Source organism: Cherax quadricarinatus, chromosome 52, assembly GCF_038502225.1.
Source record: "Cherax quadricarinatus isolate ZL_2023a chromosome 52, ASM3850222v1, whole genome shotgun sequence".
Taxonomy (NCBI): domain Eukaryota; kingdom Metazoa; phylum Arthropoda; class Malacostraca; order Decapoda; family Parastacidae; genus Cherax; species Cherax quadricarinatus.
Window position 1 is genome coordinate 26,635,769 of NC_091343.1, and position 13,387 is coordinate 26,649,155.

Genomic DNA, 13,387 nt, shown 5'->3' on the forward strand with positions numbered 1-13,387 from the left:
TCCCCCTCCCTCCAACCTCTCCTATGCCGACCCCTACCCCCGCCTTCCCTCCACTACAGATTTATTCACTCTCGAAGTCATTTTGTTTCGTTCCATTCTCTCTACATGTCCAAACCACCTCAACAACCCTTCCTTAGCCCTCTGGACAACAGTTTTGGCAATTCCGCACCTCCTCCTAACTTTCAAACTACGAATTCTCTGCATTATATTTACACCACACATTGCCCTCACACATGACATCTCCACTGCCTCCAGCCTTCTCCTCGCTGCAACATTCACCTCACACCCATATATGAGCATTGGTAAAACTATACTCTCATACATTCCCCTCTTTGCTTCTAAGGACAAAGTTCTTTGTCTCCACAGACTCCTAAGTGCGCCACTCACCCTTTTCCCCTCATCAATTCTCTGATTCACCTCATCTTTCATAGGCCCATCTTCTGACACATCCACTCCCAAATATCTGAATACACTCATCTCCTCCATACTCTCTCCCTCCAATCTGATATCCACTCTTTCATCACCTAATCTTTTCGTTATCCTCATAACCTTACTCTTTCATATATTCACTTTCAATTTTCTTCTTTTACATACCCTACCAAATTCATCCACCAACATCTGAAACTTCTCTTCAGAATCTCCCTAGAGCACAGTGTCATCAGCAAAAAGGAACTGTGACAACTCCCACTTTGTGTTTGATTCTTTGTCTTATAACTTCACACCTCTTTCCAAGACCCTCGCATTCACTTCTCTTGCAACCCCATCAACCCCATATTAAAAATATTGAACAACCATAGTGGCAGCACACATCCTTGTCTAAGGCCTACCCGTACTGGGACAAAATCTGCCTCTTTTTCTACATACTCTAACCTGAGCCTCACTATCCTCGTACAAACTCTTCACTGCTTTCAGTAACCTACCTCCTACAACATACACCTGCAACATCTGCCACATTGCCTCTATACACCCTGTACATGCCTTTCCCAAATCCATAAATGCCACAAAGCATCATAAGCCTTATCTAAATACTGTTCACCTATAAGTTTCACTGCAAACACTTAGTCTACACACCCCCTACCTTTCCTAAAGCCTCCTTGTTCATCTGCTATCCTACTCTCCGTCTGACTCTTAATTCTTTCAATAATATCTCTACAATTCACTTTACCAGGTATACTCAACAGACTTATTCCTCTATATTTTTTGCACTCTCTTTTTTCGCTATGCACGCTCTCTGCCAGTCCCTAGGTACCTTACCTTCTTCCATACATTTATTAAATAATAGCACCAACCACTCCAAAATTATATCCCCACCTGCTTTTAATATTTCTATCTTTATCCCAAGAATCCCGGCTGCCTTACCCCCTTTCAGTCTACCCACTGTCTCACGAACTTCCCCCACACTCACAACTGGCTCTTCCTCACTCCTACAAGATGTTATTCCTCCTTACCCTATACACGAAATCACAGCTTTTTTATTTTCATCAACATTTAACAATTCCTCAATATATTCCCTCAATCTCCACTTAATAACTCCTCTCCTATTTTTAACTGACAAATCCATTTGTTCCCTAGGCTTCCTCAATTTATTAATCTCACTCCAAAACTTTTTTTTATTTTCAATAAAATTTGTTGATAACATCTCACCCACTCTTTCATTTGCTCTCTTTTTACATTGCTTCACCACTATCTTAACCTCTCTTTTTCTCTCCATATACTCTTCCCTCTTTGCATCACTTCTATTTTGTAATAACCTCTCATATGCTAACTTTTTCTCCCTTATAACTCTCCTTACAACATCATTCCAATAATCGCTCCTCTTCCCTCCCGCACCCACTTTCCTGTAACCACAAACTTCTGCTCAACACTCTAACACTACATTTTTAAACCTACCCAATACCTCTTCGACCCCATTGCCTATACTCTCACTAGCCCATCTATCCTCCAATAGTTGTTTATATCTTACCCTAACTGCCTCCTCTTTTAGTTTATAGACCTTCACATCTCTTTTACTTGATGCCTCTATTTTCCTTGTATCGTTCCAGTCACGGTATTGTGCCTTTTTTGTTATTTATCCCATCTACCTTTTACTCTCACTATACTTACAACTAAAAAGTGATCTGATATATCTATGGCCCCTCCATGAACATGAACATCCTGAAGTCTACTCAATAGTGCTTGATCTACCAATACGTAATCCAACAAACTACTGTCATTTCGCCCTACATCATATCGAGTATATTTATTTATCCTCTTTTTCTTAAAATATGTATTACCTATAACTAAACCCCTTTCTATAAAAAGTTCAATGAAAGGGCTCCCATTGTATATATATATATATATATATATATATATATATATATATATATATATATATATATATATATATATATATATATATATATATATATATATATATATATATATATATATATATATATATATATATATATATATATATATATATATATATATATATATATATATATATATTATTATATATATTATTATATATATTGTATATATATTATATATATAAAAAGAGAATATGAATGTGTAAATTCAAAAATTATGTGGATTAAAGTAAAGGTTGGATGCGAGAAGTGGGTTATAATAAGCGTGTATGCACCTGGAGAAGAGAGGAATGCAGAGGAGAGAGAGAGATTTTGGGAGATGTTAAGTGAATGTATAGGAGCCTTTGAACCAAATGAGAGAGTAATTGTGGTAGGGGACATGAATGCTAAAGTAGGAGAAACTTTTAGAGAGGGTGTGGTAGGTAAGTTTGGGGTGCTAGGTGTAAATGATAATGGGAGCCCTTTGATTGAACTTTGTATAGAAAGGGGTTTAGTTATAGGTAATACATATTTTAAGAAAAAGAGGATAAATAAGTATACAAGATATGATGTAGGGCGAAATGACAGTAGTTTGTTGGATTATGTATTGGTAGATAAAAGACTGTTGAGTAGACTTCAGGATGTATATGTTTATAGAGGGGCCACAGATATATCAGATCACTTTCTAGTTGTAGCTACACTGAGAGAAAAAGGTAGATGGGATACAATGAGAATAGAAGCATCAGGGAAGAGAGAGGTGAAGGTTTATAAACTAAAAGAGGAGACAGTTAGGGTAAGATATAAACAGCTATTGGAGGATAGATGGGCTAATGAGAGCATAGGCAATGGGGTCGAAGAGGTATGGGGTAGGTTTAAAAATGTAGTGTTAGAGTGTTCAGCAGAAGTTTGTGGTTACAGGAAAGTGGGTGCAGGAGGGAAGAGGAGTGATTGGTGGAATGATGATGTAAAGACAGTAAGGGAGAAAAAGTTAGCATATGAGAAGTTTTTACAAAGTAGAAGTGATGCAAGGAGGGAAGAGTATATGGAGAAAAAGAGAGAGGTTAAGAGAGTGGTGAAGCAATGTAAAAAGAGAGCAAATGAGAGAGTGGGTGAGATGTTATCAACAAATTTTGTTGAAAATAAGAAAAAGTTTTGGAGTGAGATTAACAAGTTAAGAAAGCCTAGAGAACAAATGGATTTGCCAGTTAAAAATAGGAGAGGAGAGTTATTAAATGGAGAGTTAGAGGTATTGGGAAGATGGAGGGAATATTTTGAGGAATTGTTAAATGTTGATGAAGATAGGGAAGCTGTGATTTCGTGTATAGGACAAGGAGGAATAACATCTTGTAGGAGTGAGGAAGAGCCAGTTGTGAGTGTGGGGGAAGTTCGTGAGGCAGTAGGTAAAATGAAAGGGGGTAAGGCAGCCGGGATTGATGGGATAAAGATAGAAATGTTAAAAGCAGGTGGGGATATAGTTTTGGAGTGCTTGGTGCAATTATTTAATAAATGTATGGAAGAGGGTAAGGTACCTAGGGATTGGCAGAGAGCATGCATAGTTCCTTTGTATAAAGGCAAAGGCGATAAAAGAGAGTGCAAAAATTATAGCGGGATAAGTCTGCTGAGTATACCTGGTAAAGTGTATGGTAGAGTTTTTATTGAAAGAATTAAGAGTAAGACGGAGAATAGGATAGCAGATGAACAAGGAGGCTTTAGGAAAGGTAGGGGGTGTGTGGACCAGGTGTTTACAGTGAAACTTATAAGTGAACAGTATTTAGATAAGGCTAAAGAGGTCTTTGTGGCATTTATGGATTTGGAAAAGGCGTATGACAAGGTGGATAGGGGGGCAATATGGCAGATGTTGCAAGTGTATGGTGTAGGAGGTAGGTTACTGAAAGCAGTGAAGAGTTTTTACGAGGATAGTGAGGCTCAAGTTAGAGTATGTAGGAAAGAGGGAAATTATTTCCCAGTAAAAGTAGGCCTTAGACAAGGATGTGTGATGCCACCGTGGTTGTTTAATATATTTATAGATGGGGTTGTAAGAGAAGTAAATGCGAGGGTCTTGGCAAGAGGCGTGGAGTTAAAAGATAAAGAATCACACACAAAGTGGGAGTTGTCACAGCTGCTCTTTGCTGATGACACTGTGCTCTTGGGAGATTCTGAAGAGAAGTTGCAGAGATTGGTGGATGAATTTGGTAGGGTGTGCAAAAGAAGAAAATAAGGTGAATACAGGAAAGAGTAAGGTTATGAGGACAACAAAAAGATTAGGTGATGAAAGATTGAATATCAGATTGGAGAGAGAGAGTATGGAGGAGGTAAATGTATTCAGATATTTGGGAGTGGACGTGTCAGCGGATGGGTCTATGAAAGATGAGGTGAATCATAGAATTGATGAGGGGAAAAGAGTGAGTGGTGCACTTAGGAGTCTGTGGAGACAAAGAACTTTGTCCTTGGAGGCAAAGAGGGGAATGTATGAGAGTATAGTTTTACCAACGCTCTTATATGGGTGTGAAGCATGGGTGATGAATGTTGCAGCGAGGAGAAGGCTGGAGGCAGTGGAGATGTCATGTCTGAGGGCAATGTGTGGTGTGAATATAATGCAGAGAATTCGTAGTTTGGAAGTTAGGAGGAGGTGCGGGATTACCAAAACTGTTGTCCAGAGGGCTGAGGAAGGGTTGTTGAGGTGGTTCGGACATGTAGAGAGAATGGAGCGAAACAGAATGACTTCAAGATTGTATCAGTCTGTAGTGGAAGGAAGGCGGGGTAGGGGTCGGCCTAGGAAAGGTTGGAGAGAGGGGGTAAAGGAGGTTTTGTGTGCGAGGGGCTTGGACTTCCAACAGGCATGCGTGAGCGTGTTTGATAGGAGTGAATGGAGACAAATGGTTTTTAATACTTGACGTGCTGTTGGAGTGTGAGCAAAGTAACATTTATGAAGGGGTTCAGGGAAACCGGCAGGCCGGACTTGAGTCCTGGAGATGGGAAGTACAGTGCCTACACTCTGAAGGAGGGGTGTTAATGTTGCAGTTTAAAAACTGTAGTGTAAAGCACCCTTCTGGCAAGACAGTGATGGAGTGAATGATGGTGAAAGTTTTTCTTTTTCGGGCCACCCTGCCTTGGTGGGAATCGGCCAGTGTCATAATAATAATAATAATAATAATATATATATATATATATATATATATATATATATATATATATATATATATATATATATATATATATATATATATATATATATATATATATATATATAATATATATATATATATATATATATATATATATATATATATATATATATATATATATATATATATATAATATATATATACATATATATATTTATATATATATATATATATGTATATATATATATTTATATAAATATATATATATATATATATATATATATATATATATATATATATATATATATATATATATATATATATATATATATATATATATATATATATATATATATATATATATATATATATATATATATATATATTGTAACCACGAACTAGTGGTACTGATCAATAACAACGCTGCACTAGCAAAGGATTCAGACCCATGTTATACTGGCCTGCCTCATGGTAAGCGAGAACCACATGACGCTTTAAACCCCAGGACCACCCAACCCTAAAGAATGGCGCAGCCAGCAATACTAGCTGTTGGATCGCCATCCGAGAGCATACGGAGGTTTAGGAGCTTCTAAGCTAATTTCATTCTCATCCCTGTTTGGTGTACTAGCCTCACGATCAGCATTTATATATTATTGTAACCACAAACGAGTGGTATTGATCCATAACAACATACTCTCAAGTATGGAAACAACGAGAGAACACTCTACCTGATAATGGTGTCCATAAATATGAAATGATGTTTTTGCGCCTTGTCCTTTTCAGGAAGTTTGGAATCACCTTCACTTCTCTCTTCGTCCTTGTCTAATTTTTGCCATCGTTTGGGAGTCTTGAGAAGCCCAAGATCCAAGAGAAAGTCGAGAAGATGCAGGAGAATTTCACACACTCGTAGAGAACACACGTGAGCATCACGATGTGCTATTGATTGTGCAGCCTGAAGAAAATTGTTACTCTATAAAAAAGTACCGAGTTGAGGGAAGCATATAATGAGCACACTTTGAGTCGACCATTTTCTTAAATTTTAGCTACAGTAGACCGTCGTATAACATGGTAGTCACGTTCCTGAAAACGCCGTGTTAGATAAAACTGTGAGAAACAAATTGAAGAACTTACAGGAAAAATAGGGTTACGTTCCTGGGAGCCCCCAAAAAGCCAAAAAGCTTTTGTTTTAGAAATCCAGATCTCACAAAATATTAAGACTACAAATGCAACAGAAATAATAGTATTTCTTACCTTAAATTGTGGGCGCTGGTGTTTGTCGATGATTGTCAAGAGAGTGGAGAGTTATGCTGTGGTCCTACTGGGCTGAGTGTGCATAAATCAGTCAATTCAGTCAGTCAAGTCAGTAAGTCAAGTCAGTAAGTCAATTCAGTAAGTCAGTCAGTCAGGTCAGTCAGTCAGTCAAGTCATTCAGTCAGTCAGTCAGTCAGTCAAGTCATTCAGTCAGTCAGTCAAGTCATTCAGTCAGTCAAGTCATTCAGTCAGTCAGACAAGTCATTTAGTCAGTCAAGTCAGTCAGTCAAGTCATTCAATCAAGTCAGTAAGTCATTCAATCAAGTCAGTAAGTCATTCAATCAAGTCAGTTACTAAGTCATTATGTCAAGTCAGTAAGTCGATTCAGTAAGTCAGTCAGTCAAGTTAGTAAGTCAATCAAGTCAGTAAGTCAGTCAAGTCAGTAAGTCAGTCAAGTCATTCAGTCAAGTCATTCAGTAAGTCAGTCAAGTCAGTGGGGGTGGGGGTGGGGGTGGCTGATGCTGGCAGGGGATGACTGTAGCCTATCCCACCCCGCGGGCGACTGCGTGTTCAAATTTTTTTCCCCTCCCGCAACCGTGTTAAACTACTTTTATGAAGTGTTAAAGAAAAATATGCCGCAATTCGTCAATCGTGCTATAACCAAAATGTGCAAGACAAAAGCGTGTTAAACGATCGTCTACTGTATATAAAGTAAGCAATGGTAACAACATTTAACGCGAGTAAAGAAATGACTTTTGGAATATTGTTCTGATAGTAGCTTAATAGTAGTCATGTGTGTTGTACTCATAATGAAATTTGGAAATTTAGCCTGCCACTGCGCTGCAACCCGCGTAAGTCCTAGTGTTTTTTATGTTAATTCTAAACTAATACTTACCGTAGCCCAGTCAACTATTGAAAATACTGACGCTCTTCATTTTTCTTTTGAGTCTGCTAATCTGGAGGCTTGGAGATGCCAGATTTTCCATGTCCACCTTGAATCAGCATATTTTCTTGTCTTTCATGAAGTTGAATTAAATGGCTAGGAAGGAAATGAAGGGTAGGATACATGAATTGTCTTTAATATGATGTAAGTTGTTTCTAAATCGACATGTTGAGGAATGAGACACTTGTGCAACATTTAGGAATGTTTTTTTTTGAGGAAAAGTTTCGTCAGCCAGTGTCTTCTTCAGTCTAATACAGAGATGAATGTTGCAATATGAGGAGGAGTATTGGCCTCAAACTCTTCAGCTTCCACCGTTCTTCTCAGTATTGGCAGAAGTCACTGGCTGGCAAAACGTTTCCACAACAGTTTTAATTGCTTTGCTAGGGTAATTCCATGACAGGGGGGCTGTAGGGGCCTATGTGTCAGGTGCTGTTTACAGGAAGCAAGTATAAATGGTGTGTTCTGGAAATTCTCAGCTTCAAGTTTTCTTCTTTTTCTTCTTGATTCGCCGGTACTCTCCGGGCCCGGGCCTTTTACAAGTGGTGGCCCGGCCTTGGCTCCCTGTCTCGGGAGTATCTCAGACTAATGTCTCTCCATGGGAGGAGGTACAAGTACCTCCTCATCGTTGGGACCAACTGTCCCCAAGCCTAGCCACATTCCCCGCCCTCACGGGGCTCGTAGGGAGAAGCTAGGCCTCTCCGGTCTGCCACCCCCGCCCCAAGGGGGCTAATGGGAATGACAGTCTTGTGAGCTGCAACTTGTGGCTCAGGCACCTACCGTGCCCTAGAAGAGCTGGGCATGGTGTCCCCCTCAAGTTTTCATATTATCATTGATGCTTATGTCTTACATGGAAAATATCCCCACTGGCGCACTTGTTGGATATTATTTAATTTTTTTCCGCAGATATTCACGTTTGTACAGTATCATAATTAATTTCATAATTATTTATAATTATTTATTTTAAATATTTACATTTTAATGCCCCCTTATTAGTGAAATTTCTAACTGGATTCATACATTATAAAACAATAATGATGATACATCATCTCAAAATCATAATCACACCACAGGAATAAATCTGGAATAATGTACATATTATTGAATAATTCAATATTTTCAAGGGGCCAACATTCACTAAATGAACATCCTAGGAGGAATGGCGCTGTTATACACTAATATGCAAATAAGTCTTTACTGTTAAAAAGGAAATCCTTCGGGTTAATGAATCCCATAAGGTTATTAGCACACCAGAACTTCACCAAAAAGTCAAGCAGGATGGCTTTTTTTTATCATGTTTCTTTGTTTAGGATGCGACCCACAACAGCTGACTGACTCCAAGGAAGCAATTTTATTGCCAGTCGAAGAACAGTAGGTCTTACTTCGCCTGGGAATCTTATGGTTCTTAAGGTTTATCTCAGAATGTTTCTTTCCTCTATAAACAAAGTTACATTTTTCAAAGTATTAAAATAAGATATTCTGTTGATGAAGTCGTTATGCATTACTTTTGTAAGTTAACTAAATTTAAATATGAAAGTTAAATATTTTAAAAGTGCCCATTTATGTCAATGTAGAAACATGCTTTGACAAGATTATGTACTTGTAGAGTATTGAGGAAGTTCTGAGTCCTATGCAGAGTACTTAAGAGACAAATATTGCATATAATACCTGTATATTGAATACATATACATAAAAAATTTTACCTTAAGAAGTACAAAGAGATTAATATGTCCATCACGGGTAATGTAGTGTATAGAGCCGGGAGCCTCGACCACCTCCTCGTGTGAATATTGTATATTGGAGTCTGTCTGGGAGCGAGAGAGTGGAGGCCTCTGGTAGATGACCTGACCCTCAATACTTCCACTCTGAGATGCCTGATAATGATAAACACCATTACAATAGGATTATCTTATCAAGACAGTGGATAGGGCGGAAGAGTCGTAAAACATAAAAACCGAGCACAAAATCAGCAAAGCAGAGAAATACAACAAAAAGTCACAAGAAATACAACAAAAAGTCTCAAGAAATACAACAAAAAGTCACAAGAAATACAACAAAAAGTCACAAGAAATACAACAAAAAGTCACAAGAAATACAACAAAAAGTCACAAGAAATACAACAAAAAGTCACAAGAAATACAACAAAAAGTCACAAGAAATACAGCAAAAAGTCACAAGAAATACAGCAAAAAGTCACAAGAAATACAGCAAAAAGCCACAAGAAATACAACAAAAAGTCACAAGAAATACAACAAAAAGTCACAAGAAATACAGCAAAAAGTCACAAGAAATACAGCAAAAAGTCACAAGAAATACAGCAAAAAGTCACAAGAAATACAGCAAAAAGTCACAAGAAATACAGCAAAAAGTCACAAGAAATACAGCAAAAAGTCACAAGAAATACAGCAAAAAGTCACAAGAAATACAGCAAAAAGTCACAAGAAATACAGCAAAAAGTCACAAGAAATACAGCAAAAAGTCACAAGAAATACAGAAAAAAGTCACAAGAAATACAGCAAAAAGTCAAAAAGTCACAAGAAATACAGCAAAAAGTCACAAGAAATACAGCAAAAAGTCACAAGAAATACAGCAAAAAGTCACAAGAAATACAGCAAAAAGTCACAAGAAATACAGCAAAAAGTCACAAGAAATACAGCAAAAAGTCACAAGAAATACAGCAAAAAGTCACAAGAAATACAGGAAAAAGAAAAAAAAAATATGGAGTTTCTACTAATAATGAGCAAGAGTTAAGCCGCTCCTAAACAAATCATATTAAATTTTAAAATTTAAAATACTTTAACATTTTTATCACACCAGACACAGTATTTCATAACCAACTCAAACTTTCCAATTATATTCATTTTTGCTATTACACAAGCGTTTCACAAGCCTTACTTAATATATATATATATATATATATATATATATATATATATATATATATATATATATATATATATATATATATATATATATATATATATATATATATATATATATATATATATATATATATAGGTAGTAGGTTGGTAGACAGCAACCACCCAGGGAAGTACTACCGTCCTGCCAGATGACTGTGAAACAGAAACCTGTAACTGTTTTGCATGATGGTAGGATTGCTGGTTTCTTTTTCTGTCTCATAAACACGCTAGATAACAGGGATATCTTGCTACTCCTACTTACACTTTGGTCACACTTCACAGACACGCACATGCATATATACATACATACATCTAGGTTTTTCTCCCTTTTTCTAAATAGCTCTTGTTCTTCTTTATTTCTTCTATTGTCCATGGGGAAGTGGAAAAGAATCTTTCCTCCGTAAGCCATGCGTGTCGTATGAGGCGACTAAAATGCCGGGAGCAATGGGCTAGTAACCCCTTCTCCTGTAGACATTTACTAAAAAAGAGAAGAAGAAAAACTTTATAAATCTGGGATGCTTGAATGTGCGTGGATGTAGTGCAGATGACAAGAAACAGATGATTGCTGATGTTATGATTGAAAAGAAGTTGGATGTCCTGGCCCTAAGCGAAACAAAGCTGAAGGGGGTAGGGGAGTTTCGGTGGGGGGAAATAAATGGGATTAAATCTGGAGAATCTGAGAGAGTTAGAGCAAAGGAAGGGGTAGCAGTAATGTTGAAGGATCAGTTATGGAAGGAGAAAAGAGAATATGAATGTGTAAATTCAAGAATTATGTGGATTAAAGTAAAGGTTGGATGCGAAAAGTGGGTCATAATAAGCGTGTATGCACCTGGAGAAGAGAGGAATGTAGAGGAGAGAGAGAGATTTTGGGAGATGTTAAGTGAATGTATAGGAGCCTTTGAACCAAGTGAGAGAGTCATTGTGGTAGCGGATCTGAATGCTAAAGTAGGAGAAACGTTTAGAGAGGGTGTGGTAGGTAAGTTTGGGGTGCCAGGTGTAAATGATAATGGGAGCCCTTTGATTGAACTTTGTATAGAAAGGGGTTTAGTTATAGGTAATACATATTTTAAGAAAAAGAGGATAAATAAGTATACAAGATATGATGAAGGGCGAAATGACAGTAGTTTGTTGGATTATGTATTGGTAGATAAAAGACTGTTGAGTAGACTTCAGGATGTACACGTTTATAGAGGGGCCACAGATATATCAGATCACTTTCTAGTTGTAGCTACACTGAGAGTAAAAGGTAGATGGGATACAAAGAGAATAGAAGCATCATGGAAGAGAGAGGTGAAGGTTTATAAACTAAAAGAGGAGGCAGTTAGGGTAAGATATAAACAGCTATTGGAGGATAGATGGGCTAATGATAGCATAGGAAATGGGGTCGAAGAGGTATGGGGTAGGTTTAAAAATGTAGTGTTAGAGTGTTCAGCAGAAGTTTGTAGTTACAGGAAAGTGGGTGCAGGAGGGAAGAGGAGCGATTGGTGGAATGATGATGTAAAAAGAGTAGTAAGGGAGAAAAAGATAGCATATGAGAAGTTTTTACAAAGTAGAAGTGATGCAAGGAGGGAAGAGTATATGGAGAAAAAGAGAGAGGTTAAGAGAGTGGTGAAGCAATGTAAAAAGAGAGCAAATGAGAGAGTGGGTGAAATGTTATCAACAAATTTTGTTGAAAATAAGAAAAAGTAAGAAAAAGCGACATTTTGGAGTGAGATTAACTCCAGGAAGATTTGAATAGACAAGTTAAGACAAATGCAAGCCTAGAGAACAAATGGATTTGTCAGTTAAAAATAGGAGAGGAGAGTTATTAAATGGAGAGTTAGAGGTATTGGGAAGATGGAGGGAATATTTTGAGGAATTGCTAAATGTTGATGAAGATAGGGAAGCTGTGATTTCGTGTATAGGGCAAGGAGGAATAACATCTTGTAGGAGTGAGGAAGAGCCAGTTGTGAGTGTGGGGGAAGTTCGTGAGGCAGTAGGTAAAATGATAGGGGGTCAGTAAGGCAGCTAGGATTGATGGGATAAAGATAGAAATGTTAAAAGCAGGTGGGGATATAGTTTTGGAGTGGTTGGTGCAATTATTTAATAAATGTATGGAAGAGGGTAAGGTACCTAGGGATTGCCAGAGAGCATGCATAGTTCCTTTGTATAAAGGCAAAGGGGACAAAAGAGAGTGCAAAAATTATAGGGGGATAAGTCTGTTGAGCATACCTGGTAAAGTGTATGTTGAAAGAATTAAGAGTAAGACGGAGAATAGGATAGCAGATGAACAAGGAGGCTTTAGGAAAGGTAGGGGGTGTGTGGACCAGGTGTTTACAGTGAAACATATAAGTGAATAGTATTTAGATAAGGCTAAAGAGGTCTTTGTGGCATTTATGGATTTGGAAAAGGCGTATGACAGGGTAGATAGGGGGGAGGGCAATGTGGCAGATGTTGCAGGTGTATGGTGTAGGAGGTAGGTTACTGAAAGCAGTGAAGAGTTTTTATGAGGATAGTGAGGCTCAAGTTAGAGTATGTAGGAAAGAGGGAAATTATTTCCCAGTAAAAGTAGGCCTTAGACAAGGATGTGTGATGTCACCGTGGTTGTTTAATATATTTATAGATGGGGTTGTAAGAGAAGTAAATGCGAGGGTCTTGGCAAGAGGTGTGGAGTTAAAAGATAAAGAATCACACATAAAGTGGGAGTTGTCACAGTTGCTCTTTGCTGATGATACTGTGCTCTTGGGAGATTCTGAAGAGAAGTTGCAGAGATTGGTGGATGAATTTGGTAGGATGTGCAAAAGAAGAAAATTAAAAGTGAATACAGGAAAGAGTAAGGTT

At 37.7% G+C, this 13,387-nt stretch overlaps 1 protein-coding gene across 1 annotated transcript in view; it reads right to left on the reverse strand.

The window, feature by feature from the left end:
- Window positions 1–13,387, reverse strand: part of LOC128696898 (protein unc-80 homolog) — a 1,079,316-nt gene that overhangs the window by 494,003 nt on the left and 571,926 nt on the right. Inside the window, exons 22-23 of the mRNA XM_070095999.1 lie at window positions 9,350–9,520; window positions 6,184–6,407 (exon numbers count right to left, since the gene is read on the reverse strand). Coding sequence (XP_069952100.1) covers window positions 6,184–6,407; window positions 9,350–9,520 — 395 coding nt within the window. The remainder of the gene's footprint in view (window positions 1–6,183; window positions 6,408–9,349; window positions 9,521–13,387) is intronic.